The sequence below is a fragment of the Chinchilla lanigera genome, unplaced genomic scaffold (genome assembly GCF_000276665.1).
Source record: "Chinchilla lanigera isolate Chin_1 unplaced genomic scaffold, ChiLan1.0 scaffold00001, whole genome shotgun sequence".
Classification (NCBI taxonomy): Eukaryota; Metazoa; Chordata; class Mammalia; order Rodentia; family Chinchillidae; genus Chinchilla; species Chinchilla lanigera.
In genome coordinates, this window is record NW_004955402.1 from 18,788,271 (window position 1) to 18,803,680 (window position 15,410).

General features: G+C 40.1%; 1 protein-coding gene and 1 long non-coding RNA gene across 4 annotated transcripts in view; one reads left to right on the top strand and one right to left on the bottom strand.

Moving 5' to 3' along the window:
• Window positions 1–15,410, top strand: part of Dsg3 (desmoglein 3) — a 30,165-nt gene that overhangs the window by 6,760 nt on the left and 7,995 nt on the right. For both annotated transcript variants that reach the window (XM_013506734.1, XM_005372742.2), the window contains exons 2-12: window positions 2,030–2,065; window positions 2,735–2,866; window positions 3,853–4,008; window positions 4,454–4,598; window positions 5,342–5,508; window positions 6,359–6,487; window positions 6,979–7,164; window positions 9,583–9,854; window positions 10,749–10,888; window positions 12,259–12,486; window positions 14,034–14,285. In XM_013506734.1, the coding sequence (XP_013362188.1) occupies window positions 2,030–2,065; window positions 2,735–2,866; window positions 3,853–4,008; window positions 4,454–4,598; window positions 5,342–5,508; window positions 6,359–6,487; window positions 6,979–7,164; window positions 9,583–9,854; window positions 10,749–10,888; window positions 12,259–12,486; window positions 14,034–14,285 (1,843 nt within the window). The remainder of the gene's footprint in view (window positions 1–2,029; window positions 2,066–2,734; window positions 2,867–3,852; window positions 4,009–4,453; window positions 4,599–5,341; window positions 5,509–6,358; window positions 6,488–6,978; window positions 7,165–9,582; window positions 9,855–10,748; window positions 10,889–12,258; window positions 12,487–14,033; window positions 14,286–15,410) is intronic.
• The window catches only part of LOC106147056, a 33,620-nt gene continuing 22,208 nt past the window's right edge, over window positions 3,999–15,410 (bottom strand). Inside the window, exons 5-6 of one of the 2 annotated variants that reach the window (XR_001231782.1) lie at window positions 7,022–7,090; window positions 3,999–4,088 (exon numbers count right to left, since the gene is read on the bottom strand). This is a non-coding gene — a long non-coding RNA (uncharacterized LOC106147056). Of the gene's footprint in view, window positions 4,089–7,021; window positions 7,091–9,674; window positions 9,755–15,410 lie in introns of those variants that run through there. The other variant, XR_001231772.1, reaches the window with a different exon arrangement.

Consider the following 15,410-nt stretch of genomic DNA (forward strand, 5'->3'; position numbering starts at 1 on the left):
TTCGAGATGACTCCACTTTTCCTGTAAAGAGGAGCAGGCTTGGCCCGTCCCTCCCCTCACATGCGGCTGAGTCTTTCTTCTTAGGATCTAAGAAAGGAGTTGTTCAATTATTGCATTGCTCTGGTCTTTGCTCCCAAGTAATTCATGGCATTGCCTAATAGAGAGCACCAGTGTTGTAAAATCATCGTGAGGCATGTTCTAATGGCCCTTTTCATGACCGTTTGAACACACACTCTTTAAAATCAGATTTCAGCTGAAATGTTTAGAATGGAAGAGTCCCGGCATCCTGTGTCTGACATAATTACTCCTTCTGTTCAACCTCGGGCTCATCTGTTCATTAAAACCTCTGACAATAAACAGTGTAATAAATCTTCATTGTTTTAAGAACAACCTCACCCTTTGGCCAGGCATAAATCTAAGTTGATTTGCCTATAAACTTCCTCCCGTCACTATCTGGAGACTTCTTGTTTATTTTTTTATGTATCTATGCCAACTGTTGTTAGAATTTGGTGTGGTGGTGATGTACGCTACCTGAAATTAGGCTGCTGAGGTTCAAATCCTGGCTCTACCAGAACCATTTACTAGCACAAACATGGTATTTATTATCTTATATCTCCATTTCCCCATCCAAAAAAATTAGGATTATAACAAGAGACCCTCCTTCCAAGGGCTGTTGTGAATGTTAAATAAGTATAAATCTCTATGAATAAATACTAGTAAGTCACATAAGAAACATTAGCTACTATCATAACTCCTCTACTTTTTTCTTCTAGTTTAGTTTCCTTAATAATTTTCCTGCCACATTTACTTCAATACACATAATCAGCAGATCGGTCAAGAGCTGTTAAATATCTACTGAGGAGGGAAAAAGCAATAATAATATAAAAGCACTGATTTGAAAAGTTTACCATTGTCTTGATTTAGCAGAGAAATGTTTTAATGCACAAATAAAATAAGCAATAATAAACCATGAGCCAGGTGTAGTACTGCATGCTTGTAATCCCAGTTCTAGGAACACTGAGGCAGGAGGATCACCACAAATTCAAGACCAGCCTGGAATACATAGCGAAACCTTGTCTCAAAAAACCAAAAATAAATAATAAGCATAGTGAGCCCCCATGGGTTAAACTGCATAGTTCAGTGTATGAGAGGTACAGACTCAGAAAAGGAGACATGAGCAGAGATAGCCTGGTGGAGTTTGTTGGAACATGAAACAATCTTAAAGCATGAGTAATGTTGAGGTGGATAAAGAGGAAAGAGGAAGGTATTCCAGGTGGAAAGCAAGATGGAAAATACAGGTGAAGTTCCTGTATCCTCTTAAGAAAGTGAATCTGTCTGACTTTGTTCTTCCTGCTTTTAATTTTTTCACACTGGTAGTGTGAAAATTAAGTTCAACCTTTAAATTGAAGCATAAGGAAGAGATGAAGAGATCCATGTTCCATAGCAAACAGTAGTTGTGATTGGAATAGTATCTCCCTATCTTTTATAAAAAGTTCCATTCACTAAGCCACACCAGCTCCATTCTGTCCTCTCTACTCTCACGCAACTAGAGAAAATGCCCTGTAATTGGGGCTAAACCAGGCTTGCCTTGGTTCAAGTCGGGTGGATAAGCATGGGCTTTTAGTAAGCTTCTAGGACCACTTGCTGAAGTTTGTTGCAGTGATCCTTGTTCCCCAAAGCAATGCCTTCTATGGCTTCAGGGAGCTGTTTATAGAACAACCATATAATAAAGGTTTGGTTGCTATAAACAGCTGCTAGGTATAGTTGTACAAAGTCCAGTAGGTCCTTCTTTATATCACTAAAATTCTATTGTCAGATTAAAAATCTGGAGTAACTTGTTTATACTGAGGGCAATATTCCTCTCACTGGTAGTTTATTCTATGACTATTGCTTCTCCAAACTGGATTCTGCAGAAATAGAAACAAACTATTACATGAGCCATAGACTATAACAATCTGAATTATTAACTTTATGTAATTACTTATTTGAAGAATGCACATGTAACTTAACTCTATTTAAATGTCTACAGGTGTTTGTATTGGTTCATGGAGAATTGCGGATAGAGGTAATGTATGAGAACATTTTTGTGATTAAAATAAAGGCTTTAAAAAAATTAACACTGTATTTCAGAAAAATAGCTAATGTTTAAAATTCTTTGATAATTGTAAAACTATATAAAGTTAAAATTCTAGCAACTAACTTATATGTTTTTAGAAAAAAGTCATCTGACATGTTAGTAGCCTGCTTTATCTCATGCATTCTTTTTCTTTATCTATACAAATCAGCAAGTCGCTGGGTGTGGTGGTGCATACCTGTAATCCCAGCATTTGGGAGGCTGAGGCAGTAGGATCATTGTAAGTTCAAGACCAACTTGGGCTACAAAGCGAGCTCAACGCCAGCCTGACCTGAATAGCAAGAACCTGTCTCAAAAAGACAAAAAAAAAAAATCCACAAATCAGCAAGTCGCATCCTATACGTCTAGAACAGTTAGATATTGTAAAGTATATAAAACATACATAAAATATGATTAATACTTAATACTAGAAATCATATAGCTTTGTAAAAGTCTTAGTTATTTGGAGTTTCTTCCTTGACAAAGTGTCAGAGTAAATTGAACATCTAACAGTCTAAGGTATCTTCAAATTTAGGGAGTTCAACTTAGGTGTCCATAACTAATATTCAAAGCAAAAATCGCCACAACGTGCATAACAAAATGGAGATCTTTTTACATCAGACAAAAGACCCACATGGAGAAGAGGAGACAGCAGTTCAACAGGGCAAAAGGAGGTACAAACGTGAGTGGGTGAAATTTGCAACACCTTGCAGAGAGAGAGAAGACAACTCCAAGAGAAACCCCATTGCCAGGGTAAGTCATATCAGTAGGGCCAGTGTGGATTTTTAGAATAAACGAGTCATATGTAAATTAAACTAACACAGTAATTCCAGTTAGCAAAATGCAGATGGGGAAGTCCACAGAACAGATAAACTAGTATCTCTAACAAGAAGTAAAATAATAATAACAGTAAGGGAAAAAAAGGTGGAAGAATGATAATTCCAAGGTCATAAAATAAAATTAAGAGGCATTGTTGACCAATTTTAATGCATAAGCCTACTTGGATCCAGATTCTAACAAGCTATAAGGAAAAATATAGAGAGATAAAATAATCAGAGAGAGTTGGGAAAAAGCGTCGGATTGGCCATGTATGAATAATTGTTGAAACTGGGTGCTGAGATGTATCAGGCTTAGTGTACTATTCTAACCTAGGGCACATATTTGAAATCACCCTAGTAAAAGGCTTAAAATCTTAATAATGAAAAGCAATTCATCTTATTACATATTTTGACAGCTGCTATATAATTGTGTTCCCTTTTCCCCCTCCATTTCCTCTTCTTTAAACTTAAATAAAATCCTCTTTTTTTTTTAAGTTGTCAGGTAGAGAGTGAGAATTCAGAAGTAACAATCTCAATACTAAGTGTCTTTGATTTTCTCAACCATCTTTATGGTGCTTGGGATAGAATCTATGGCTTGCTCATGATAGACAAGTGCTGTACCACTTGAGCTACACCTCGGTCCATCTCTCAACATTTGAACATCACCCCAGTGGCCATAATCTGAGCAAATATTCTAAAGCCCAAATAATTAACACATATGGGTCAATACTTGTCAACAAAAGCCACACCTTGACTTTATTTCATCTTCCTACCATGTAAAAGAGCAAAAGGTAAAGATTATAGTATCAGAAAGAGGGAATCAAGTGAACCAATGACGTTAGACTACGGAGATAGAGAAAGACGGGGAGAGAAAAGGCCTGAGTGATGTCACCTTAACATTTTGGGTATTTTGGCTTGCAGATTACTTCAGATTTCCAAACAACCCAGAAAATTACCTATAGAATTTCTGGAGTGGGAATTGACCAGCCCCCTTTTGGAATCTTCATTGTTGACCCAAACACTGGTGAAATTAATATAACAGCGATCGTTGATCGAGAGGAAACCCCAAGCTTCTTGGTAAGTCTGCGCACTCAACACCACGTTTCCCTTCCCCTCGTCTCGGATTCCATGGCTTTACCAAGCGACCCGTCTACTAGCTAATGTAGAAGAGAGATGAGTACATGAATCAGTCCACCAACAAATAACAACACGAGCCCTTCTACAAAGAACCTCCACTGGGGTTTGATAACCTGGAGGGAAGATGGATGGGTGAGGGCCAAAAGCCAGCACCCCGCTTGCCAGGAGCTTCCTCCTGACATGAGACACATCAGCCAGGAAGAAGAGGCAACTTGCCCGATGGCAAGATTGGGTAACTTTTTCCATTCTCTTCATCCTTTCAAGAAGGGGTTTCCTCATTTACACAAAAGTTCCGTACATGCTAGCAGAGGCCTTGTTTCTAAGAGTCTTAATAATATGAAGATTAACCTGGTAGAGTAATAATTGACATTCCTTCTGTTCATAGATCACATGTCGAGCTCTAAATGTCCTAGGACAAGATGTGGAAAAACCGCTTATATTAACAGTCAAAATTTTAGATGTTAATGATAATGCTCCAGTATTTTCACAAAGAATATTCAAGGGTGAAATTGAAGAAAACAGTGCTTCAAGTAAGTCTTATAGTACCTACAACTTCCACTTCATCTATTTTTCAATTACAAGTACCACTATGGTTTATTATTTGTACAAGCTAATTTTCTCCATTACTTTCTTCGTTGTTTTGCAAAAACAAATTCATCAAAAATAATACAGTTCTTCTTGCTAAAACTTGTGGTTGAGCTAATAATTCACCACCACTGTATTTCTAGGCAATAGTTTTATTATTAGGTTGATGGTATCTATTTCTATATCTACGAGCTCCGTGAACATCAGGTAGCCCAAAGCTGAAGAGGCAATCTTAGCCCAACATACAAGTTGGGGTGTTTTAGGTTTAAAAAATAGAGACATACTGGGGCTGGGGATTTAGCTCAGCGGCACAGTGCCTGCCTGGCAAGTGCAAGGTCATGAGTTCAATTCCCGGTACTGGAAAAAAAAAAAAGATAGAGACATACTTTACTTGGATCATAAGTAAAAATAATCATAAGGCCACCCATCAAGGGAAGTCATAAAGACAGAAAATATCCTCAGCCTCCATCAGGCCAAGGCTTCAGAAAAACTGGAAGATTTTTGTGGAAGGTGGTACAGTTCTACCTGGTTGAGAAACACGGACACAGACATCACAAGTGACATGTAATTTTTTTGTGCATAGAGATAGCTTTAAGACACAGAAAATCCATATGAGATTGCAGTAAATAATGTGAGTATAATGTTGTTCTTTATGGATTCTTTAATGAACATTTTCCTGTATTCCTAGACTCACTGGTGATGATACTAAATGCCACAGATGCGGATGAGCCAAACCACCTGAACTCTAAAATTGCCTTCAAAATCGTCTCCCAGGAACCTACGGGAACACCCATGTTCCTCATAAGCAGAAACACGGGAGAAGTCCGTACTTTGACCAATGCTCTGGATCGAGAGGTAAAGCAAGTCACTTGGAGGCATTCAAAAAGAAAGGGTTTGATTGTAAGAAACTGAAGAGAGGTGACTCCCTTTCACCTGGGAATTAAAGGAGAAAGAAAAGAGGCTGCTAGTCATTCCCTTGGCCAGGCTAGGCACATGGTTCACCTTCTTCAGTGTGATTCTGTGGGGTGGGGCGGGACGTACACCTGGGTCCTGCATGTCCAGCGTACCCAACACATGCAAGTAGAAGTCCAAGTGTGACTGCAACAGGAGGTGTTGGCGTACTGGACAGACTGCACTGTGACTAACTCCCAGATGATGAAGGAAAAGAGAAACTGCAAGATGAAGGGAGAAATTCCTATGTGGAGTAAGACTTTCTTTGATGTCATACTTTTTATCTAGGCTTTTCCTTTTAATTTCATCCTTGCTTTCAGAACACCACAAAATCCTGTTTCTCTTTTCTCCCCATCACTTCACCACCATCCATCTCTACCAATGCTATATCTTGTCAAACTCTACAACGCTTTGGTACAAATGATGTTACCAGTAGACTAGCAGGATGTTACCAGTAAACTAGCAGGTACGCAAGTAAGCTTCCCTCAGACAATTAGCTCACCATACTCACTGCCCATTTTGGCTCTAAGGGTACAGCCATCAGACGCTTACAAAAAAGAAAAACATGTTAGCCCCTTCAAGATGTCCACCCGGTCACTGAGAGCCACAGAAGCCTCCTCCATTATGGGCAGCTGACAGTACACGTAACCCATGAACCGTGAACTTCAGTATTTACACTGCATTGCCCACAGAAAGCAAGGAGAGGCCATTTATATCTTGTAGGATTAATAATGATTTCTCTCTCCAAATTTAGCAATTTAGCAGCTATCGTCTGGTTGTGAGTGGTGCCGACCAAGATGGAGTAGGACTATCGGCTCAGTGTGAATGCGAGATTAAAGTGAAAGATGTCAACGATAATTTCCCAGTGCTTAAGTATTCCCAGGTACACCCACTGTTCCTTGAAAGGAAATATATATATATAATTTTTTTCACATAAATTCAGTATATGCCTTCCTTTTGGCTTTTATGTTTTTTGGACTTTTCTTTGTTAAAAATAAACTTTGTTAAAATATAAGAATTCAGAGGCCAGGTGTAGTGGCACACACTTGTAATCCCAGGACTCACTCAGGAGGCTGAGGCAGGAGGACTGTGAGTTTGATGCCAGCCTGAGCTATATATGAGTTTAAGACCAATCTGGGCGTCTCAAAAGAAAAAAAAAAAAAAATGTGTCTCAAAAGAAAGAAACAGTGAAAACAAGAGTAAAAATGAGCGAGAAAGAGAGAGAGGGAAAGAAGAAGAAAATTTAAAAATTCAGGAACCTATAAGAAGACAATACATAATTTGAGAATTTATGATAATACCATTTAAAACAAATATAATCTCTGTAGGTAAAACCTTGCATTGAATCTTAAATTTGGCTTTTCTCTTCTTTAGTATTCAACACGTATTGATGAAAATACTTTAAGTTCTGACTTACTTCGATTCCAAGTGACAGACTGGGATGAAGAGTACACAGATAACTGGCTTGCTGTGTATTTCTTCACCTCTGGAAATGAAGGGAAGTGGTTTGAAATAGAAACAGACCCAAGAACCAACGAAGGCATCCTGAAAGTGGTTAAGGTACGGTTTGAGTTTTCTTCTAAAAATCAAACTACATTAACCCAAACTCTCATTTCTATAAATAAACCCTATCAATAATAACACCATTTCATCCTATAAACATATAAAACACATAGAATTTTTTAAATGATCCCAAAAGCCCATGACCTAAAGACCTCTCTTAACATGTTGGTTTATCTATTTCCAAGCTAACACACTTCCAGTAATCAACATACATATACACGTGTTTATGGGTATGCATGCTTTCCTCACAAGAAAGCTAAATATGGGGGCTGGGGATTTAGCTCAGCAGCACAGTGCCTGCCTGGCAAGTGCGAGGTCATGAGTTCGATTCCTGGTACCAGAAAAAAAAAAGAAAGCTAAACACATGTCCTGACCTAATCATATTTGCCGTGTGCATTTAGATTGAAGCTAGAAAGAGAGGAGAATGCATGGAATTATGGCTTGTGAACTTGTGAGCCTGTTTTAGGTGAGATAGCTATATCATCAGAGGAAAAAAAAAGAAACACAACTCCTCCTAGAACTTGGGAATGTATGAACAAAATCTGTAAGATAAAAAATAAAGGTCCCCTTTCGCATGTTTCACTATGACAGACTCCCTGTCCAAAATACTGTGCAGATATTTCTGCCTGGATATGGTACAGCCCAGAAGGAATATCGACTATCTGGTGACATTTCTTAACATAGGATTTTAGGCCATATGGAAACTTCTTTCATCATTTAAGTCCAGTGGGACGACAGACCCATAACGTTCCCTTATCAAGGGAGTTTCTAAAAGCTGTGTGAAGGGTTTCTTTTTATTCTACTTTTTAGAGAGAGTACTACCACCATCCCCACTGGAAAGAGCTTTGCTCTGAACTCCCAGCAATGCTTGGAAATGAGAGTTTCTATCTCTTGTATTGGGGGTCACTGAATGTCCCCATGTCCTGGATGGTATCTTTCAGTCATGACATTCCCTCACAACACACAGCCAGTCACCAAGTTCTGCCTAGAAGCTCACTGTGACGCATGCCCACCTCTGCCTTCTAGCCCCCTATCCTCTAGTCCATCCCTGCTTCCTCCATCCTGGACAACTGCAGGCTTCTGAGTGGCTGTGCCCGCCTCCCATCTCTGCTTGACTTCACTCCTTACACTACCGCCAGTCCACCACATTTTTCTCCAGAAACAATTTGTACCACTTACTGTTCTCTTTAGAACCTGGCTGTAAAATTGTCCCTCAATCCTATCGAAGCCAACTTTTCCTAGACAGCAAGAATGTAGGAACCAGTAGCTCAATGGCACTATGGGTAACTCATTGCCCAGGCAGCAGAGGGTCATAAAGTCCCCTCTAGTGACTAACCGGTAACCAACTGCGGCCTTTCAAGATAAAGGGCACCATTGTGTAAGATGCTCTGCCCTGTCTTCAGCTAGCTTACTTCCTCTCACCTTCTGCAAGGCTGGCATTGGAAGCGCTTTCACCTCTGCCCAGGTGACTTCTCAGTCTCCTGCGACACCCTGCTCAGACCCAGACTTCCCAGAACTCTCTCAAACTCTCCATAGTCCCATCCTCTCTTACCCGCTGTATTGTAATACACAGTTCACACATCATTCTCTTCCCCCAGGAAATGCTGAGCACAGAAAGCTAGTCTTGCAAAGTTAAAACAAATCCATGCCTCTTGCCTCAATTTTATTTTTAGTGATAAGCAAATGCAACCAAAATTAGCATTTCCTTATCATCTTTAGAGGAAAAAAAAGACTACTGAATGAACAAGGTTATTCTGGGCTTTCTCAGGCCTCATTTTGGGTCACTTTTTAAGAGTGTGAAACGTATGTACCATGCAAGGCCATCTGAGAACAGTCCTAGGAAGGGTTGGTGGGACACCCACTCGCTGCTACACAGAGGCCGTGGTGACAGCCCAGGCTGTGAAGACAGATTCCCTTCATGCTGAGGAGCTTGGAGGTCAGGAAAGACATCCTTGCACCTGGGTCTCCTGAGGACTCTGTGACTGACCACAGGTGCCCTTTACGGGAACGTTTTGTGGGCCTTAATGTGTTCTATCCCCACAACAGCCTGGGGAGGTAAGGTTTGCTTCAGAAGTGAAAAACTGAGAATCAAAAAAGTTGAACATCATGCCCTAAGGCACAAATTTCTTAAAAGGTGGTAGAAACAAGATCCAAACCACATTATCAGGACAAATTCAGGATTCTTTCCCCTGCGCATGCAGCCCAAAGAGATTGTAATGATGCTGCGTCAGTCCCCAAAGCAGGCACCCCGCTTTGCGAACACCAGTTACCAAGATGAGGTGCTACAATGACTTCTGAAAGTGCACTGCCATGTGGAAATAAAAGGACCCACCCACAGCACCTAGGCAGACCTTCCTACTACAGCAGCCAGGTTGTGTCTCTGTAACGCTTCCTTTCTTTCCATTTTGCCTCCAGCCTCTAGATTTTGAACAAGTCCAAAGTGTGCGATTTAGTGTTGCTGTCAAAAACAAAGCTGCATTTCACCAGTCGATAGTCTCTCAGTATCGAGTTCAGTCGACCCCGGTCACAATTGAGATAACTGATGTAAGAGAAGGGATTTCCTTCCGTCCTACTGCCAAGACGTTCTCTGTGAAAAAAGGTATAAGTAGTAGGAAATTGATTAATTATGTGGTGGGAACATATGAAGCCATCGATGAGGACACTGGCAAGGCTGCCTCGTCTGTCAGGTATGACTATTTTTATGGCATCGCATTATTCCTTCGCTTAGTTTGGATCTGTAATTTATTACAGCACAATGCATAGACAAACATATGCCAACAGTAGAGAAATAAAGGTGACAAAGATATGAGCTGAATAACTCCAAAAGGAACATGGAGATAAATCATTAGAATACATTATGCTCCGGGCATGGTGGCACACATCCATAATCCCAGCACTCGGGAGGCTGAGGCAGGAGGATCATTGCAAGTTTGAAGCCAGCCTGGGCTACAAACCGAGTTCAAGACCAGCCTGAACTGCATAGAGAGACCTTGTCTCAAAAATCCCCCCCCCAAAAAAAAATAATAATAAAGAATACATCATGCTATGAGGAAAGTTAACATAAGTTAAAGTGGAAACTTAAAAAAAAATGCCTCAGGTTGTCCAGTGTGATCAGGAAACACTTTTCAGAAACCTCCAGCTAGCTGAGTCTTACAAAAATTTAAAGTTTATCAGAAGACCATGTTTCCATCAGGTAAAACATTATTACACACAAATCCAAGGAACATAGAAAGATGACAGGTAGATAGATACATAGATACATGATTGATAGATAGACAGATAGATAATAGATTCCTAAAATTTAAGAGCACTGTGCAAACTAGTGGCTATCTTACGAAGACCAAGAATATAAGCATTTTACTTTTTTATAGAGAGGAAAATTGAATAACTAGGATAATACAAATTTAAAGATAACAAAATGGCTCATCCATTTCATGGTAATTTTCTGACATCTTTTATAAGCTCTTATTTCAAGGTCATATTTCAAGTATAAATATGTTAAATATGAAATGATTCATTTTTATTAAGTAAGCAATATTCTATATTGAAAGAAAACTATTATTTTTTCTGTTATAAAACAGATATGTCATGGGCCGTAATGATGGTGGTTTGCTAATTATTGATCCAAAAACTGCTCAAATCAAATTTGTCAAGAATATCCCCCGGGATTCTACTTTCATAGTTAACAAGACACTCACAGCTGAGGTTCTGGCCATAGACGGTAAGAAAACTATTTCAATGGCTTTTACAGAAGTGTTACTCCAGTTAGTATTGCTTCATAAGTAGAGGATTCTGATTATTCCACATATTTCCTTTGTCTCTAAAGACCATTGTCTAAGGGGATTCAAGGCCTCAAATCTGCGGCCACAGAACCTATGAGAAGTCTAATTTCTCGGTGGAATTTGTAGTACCAGTGAATTCTCTTTGGTCCCTATTGTTTATTATGACCAAGGGAAGATTTTTTGATCTTCAGACATTTCTGGATTTGAGAGGATCAGTGTACAGTCCAGCAGAACCTGTGCAGTGGCATATACTTTTAATCCTAGCACTGTGGCAGGCTGAGGTAGGAAGATTGCAAGTTCAGGTCCTATCTGGACAATTTAGCAAGCCTTGTCTTAAAATAAAAAAAATAAGAGGATCTGGATATGTTGCTCAGTACCAGACAATGCCTATCAGGGAAGCTCAATTAAAATGTGAAGCGCCTTCATGAACTACCTGCTATACTTATGCCTTGAATCTAGAATGTTTTAAAGTTTGATTTATTGAGTATGTATATGAACAATAAAATTTCTTTATCTAGAATGTTTCAAAGTACAATTTATTGAGTGTGTATGTTTCCCCAAGTATAAAATTAATTTATGATCAAAAAAAAATTAATTTATGATCAATGCAATAAACAAACACCAAAGAAGAACCAAAATTATAAACCAAAAATATTCCTATTTGGGAAAACTACAGAAAGCCCTAAGGGTAACAAAGAAATGACTCAATATTACCAACAAGAGATTTTTATTTTATTGTTTTTGACTGTCAACATTTTAAATTTTCCCAAATATTTATATGTTAGGTAATAAAAAGAAATTAAAAATTGTTTATCCCAAATACTTTGACCCAGTCTTTAGAAACAAAGATTTTTCACATGCTGATTACAAATGAAACTAATACTGCTTCAAAAGCCATTACGGTGCCAGGTATGGTGGCACACGCCGACAATCCCAGCACTAAGGAGGCTGAGACAGGAGGATTGTTGCAAGTTCAAGGCCAGCCTGGACTACAAAGTGAGCTCAAGGCCAACCTGAACTGTATATAGAGACCCTACCTCAAAAAGACCAAAAAGAAAAAAGCCATTGTGGATTTGTGTTGATTTTATTTGTAACCAGTGAATTTATCACCTTGCAAGTCTTAATTTCAAGACTTGATAGTCAAGTCTTGATATTAAATTAGGAGATAATGTTATTCATAAGAAATTTCTCTTTAAAAGACACACTAACGTGGTTCAAGAAAGAGAAATTTAAGAGATTATTTTCGTTGTTGTTGTTGTTACAACTTTATTCCATATACTTGTTAAACTCTAAAATTTTATGCTTACAGAAAACACAGGTAAAACTGCCACCGGCACCATCCGTGTTGAAGTACCTGAGATTAATGAAAACTGTCCGCCAGTCATCCTGGAAAAAGACGAAATCTGCACTTCATCACCCTCAGTGGTTGTGTCAGCTAGAACCCTGGAGAGGGACAGGTATGCTGGTCCCTACACATTTTCCGTGGAGGAACAGCCTGTGAAGCTGCCTGTTGTCTGGAGAATCACAAGCCTCAACGGTGAGTAGGAGAGACATCGCTTCCACACATGGAAGCTGCCACTTCTTTCTATTTCCAGAAGAATACGAACTCATTTCAGAGGGGGCCCTTTCCAAGAATAAGTGAAAAAACTCTTTGGAATAAAGATGCGATCCTAGCCTTGTGAATTCCTCTTCTCTTCAGGAAAGGGATGACAAGATATGATGTTAGTACCATGTAATATTTTCTGGTTTTCATATAATAATTTTTGCATTGTTAATATGTGTATTTCTACTTCCTGAGTAGAAAAAAGATTAAGAGTGAGGCATCCATTTTATCACAGAGCTGTCTAGATGTCTAGGTACGTGAGGTTTTCCTCACAAAGGAAGCTGTGGACAGGCAGCACTAAGCCCTGGAGCGTGGGCATCACAGGAGGGGACACCCGTCTGTCGCTAGTAGGGAACCATGACAGCATGGTGGACTGGAATTTCTAAACCCATTAGCCAATGGGAGAGATCTAATCCTTTTCCCCTGACCTTTATCATGCTCATTTCACATCTGTATGGTTTCTAGAAGTCTCATAGAAATTGCAGTTAGACTTACTAAGTCTTCTCCCTTCCTGGGTTTTATAGTGACCATCGGACTGCTTCAGAGCCTTTGTGAACTCATTCATTTCCCCTAGCTCTCCCGTGTACCCATCTTGCTTCCTCTTGTGGATGTGCTCCATGGAAACTTCCAGGCATAGGTATTGGCCATTGTCAGTCTCCAGAGATTTTGTCCCGAGCCTCCTGCCTTTGGTCCCTTCTGATCCTACTTAAGGATCTAGCTCCGTACTGTTCATGTAGTGCTTGGCTCCAAAGGAATTTACCAGATGCATGGCTAATGAGAGGGCTGCTGAACAAAGACCAGAGAGGGCCAGCACGGAATTCACCCCAGTCCCACACAGGTTGAACTGGGCGGACAAGGCAATGTCGAGGGCTATGATGGGATCATGAATGATTCAAACAGCACAACACTGTGCAGGACCCAACTTAGAAAGGGGCAACATAGCAGTGGAGAAGAAGGAACAATTGATGCTGAGGAGTCAGAAGGGGAACAGCCCGCACCACTGGGAACCTTACCCAACAGGCCTTGAGCTCATGGGATGGGAACCAAGAGGAGCTGCTGAGGTAGCAGAAGCCACAGCTAAAACTTGGTCTCGTTAAGTCAGACACAAGACCATAGAATCCCGGGCAAGTAAACCCTCAGAGGGAAACATGTGTTTGAAAGTTGATTCAGACACCCAGGTGAGGGGTAAAGCCCAGGACCGGGGGTCCTGGTGTCTCCGTGCTACCTACTGCATCCTCTTTGGCAGGACTTGAGTCTTCTAGACAGTGAATGCTGGGCTTCTCTATGTCATAGAAGACAAGGACGGTGTAGACAGATTCCCCAAATGAACCTCTTACAGCCCTCGTCACTGCTCAAGCCATATCTGCCGAGCTGTTTGACTATGATCTTGAAGGCCATTCCAGCTTTGTTATAAAAAATAATTAGTTTTAGAGCAGAAGACTCCTTGTCCTTGTGTTTATTTGTATAATTTTTCTCTACAGCTACCTCTGCACTGGTAAGAGCTCAGCAGCAGATATCTCCCGGCGTGTACCAAGTCCCCCTCGTAGTCACGGGCAACCAGGACAGGCAGTGCGAATCATCGGAGATGTTAACTCTGACGGTCTGCCAGTGTAACGACAGGGGCTCCTGCAGAACTTCAGAGAATGATCCTCATATTGAGCCCCGGAAGCAGCTCTCAAGGATGGGGCCGAACGCCATCGGCTTGCTCCTCCTCGGGCTCTTGCTGCTGCTATGTGAGTACACCAACCTGTCACCCCGTGTCCACGGTGTGATACCATCTATAATGGCCTTTACGCTGCCCGTGCTCACCTGTGCAATGCGGGAGGAGCCACTCTGATTGTTCTGTAGGCAAAGCTAGGGGGAAATGGCATTTTTCAGAAAGAATCTGAGGGGCTGGGAATTTAACCCAGCGGCACAGCGCCTGCCCGGCAAGCGCAAGGTCGTGAGTTCGCTTCCTGGTACCAGAAGAAAAAAAACAGAAAGAATCTGAAATGTTGAACTTGTTTGTAAATTGCTACTAATCTCTACGAATATAGCAAAACCAGTTCTATATGCAGATATTTAGAACAGTACAAGTGGATCGAAAGGGAGCAAAAGAAATCGTGACAGCTCTTCACATACTGCCAGTAATGTTCATGCTCAGAATGGTGGCTTTATCCATTAGTGTGACACTTGTATTTTAATTTTTCAGTGCTAGGGATCAAGCTCAGGGCCTTGCACATGCTAGGCAAGTGTTCCACCACTGAGCTACATCCTCGGTGCATGTGTGGTTCTGTCTGAGATATCTTCTCAATGTTCTAGTCTCATGTGCTTGCTTTAGCAGCACATGTACTTATTCCAGTCTCATGAAATTCTAAAATAAAAAGAGAGCCATGGTCAAATAACCTCAGGAGATGATGTAGGATATCATAGGCTTCCAGCTACATTGTGCATTAATAGAACATAGACTCCTAGAAGCTATTTTGTGCATTTCCTGAGAAAAGACCCTACCCACCTGCACACCCATTCCTTTTAAGACTTTCACACTTAATAAGGTTTCTTATTGAACACACTTAGCAAAACTACACACGTATCCTTTTTTCAATAAAATTTATTTCATTCTGGAAAATTGCATTTGAATCAAAATCCTGTTAATTAAATAGTATATTGAATATAAGAGGCTCCAATTTTTTAAAAAATTTAGTGATAAATTCTTATATAAACAGAAATCCTTGACAAGTTCACAATTACCTCCTCATATTATAGAAACAGACTTTTAAAGTTAAAACAAATTTTCATGATACATTCTATTACAACTACTTTAAATTTCTTTTAATCTTATAAAATATTTTAAAACCACCAAAAAATATAGAATATTA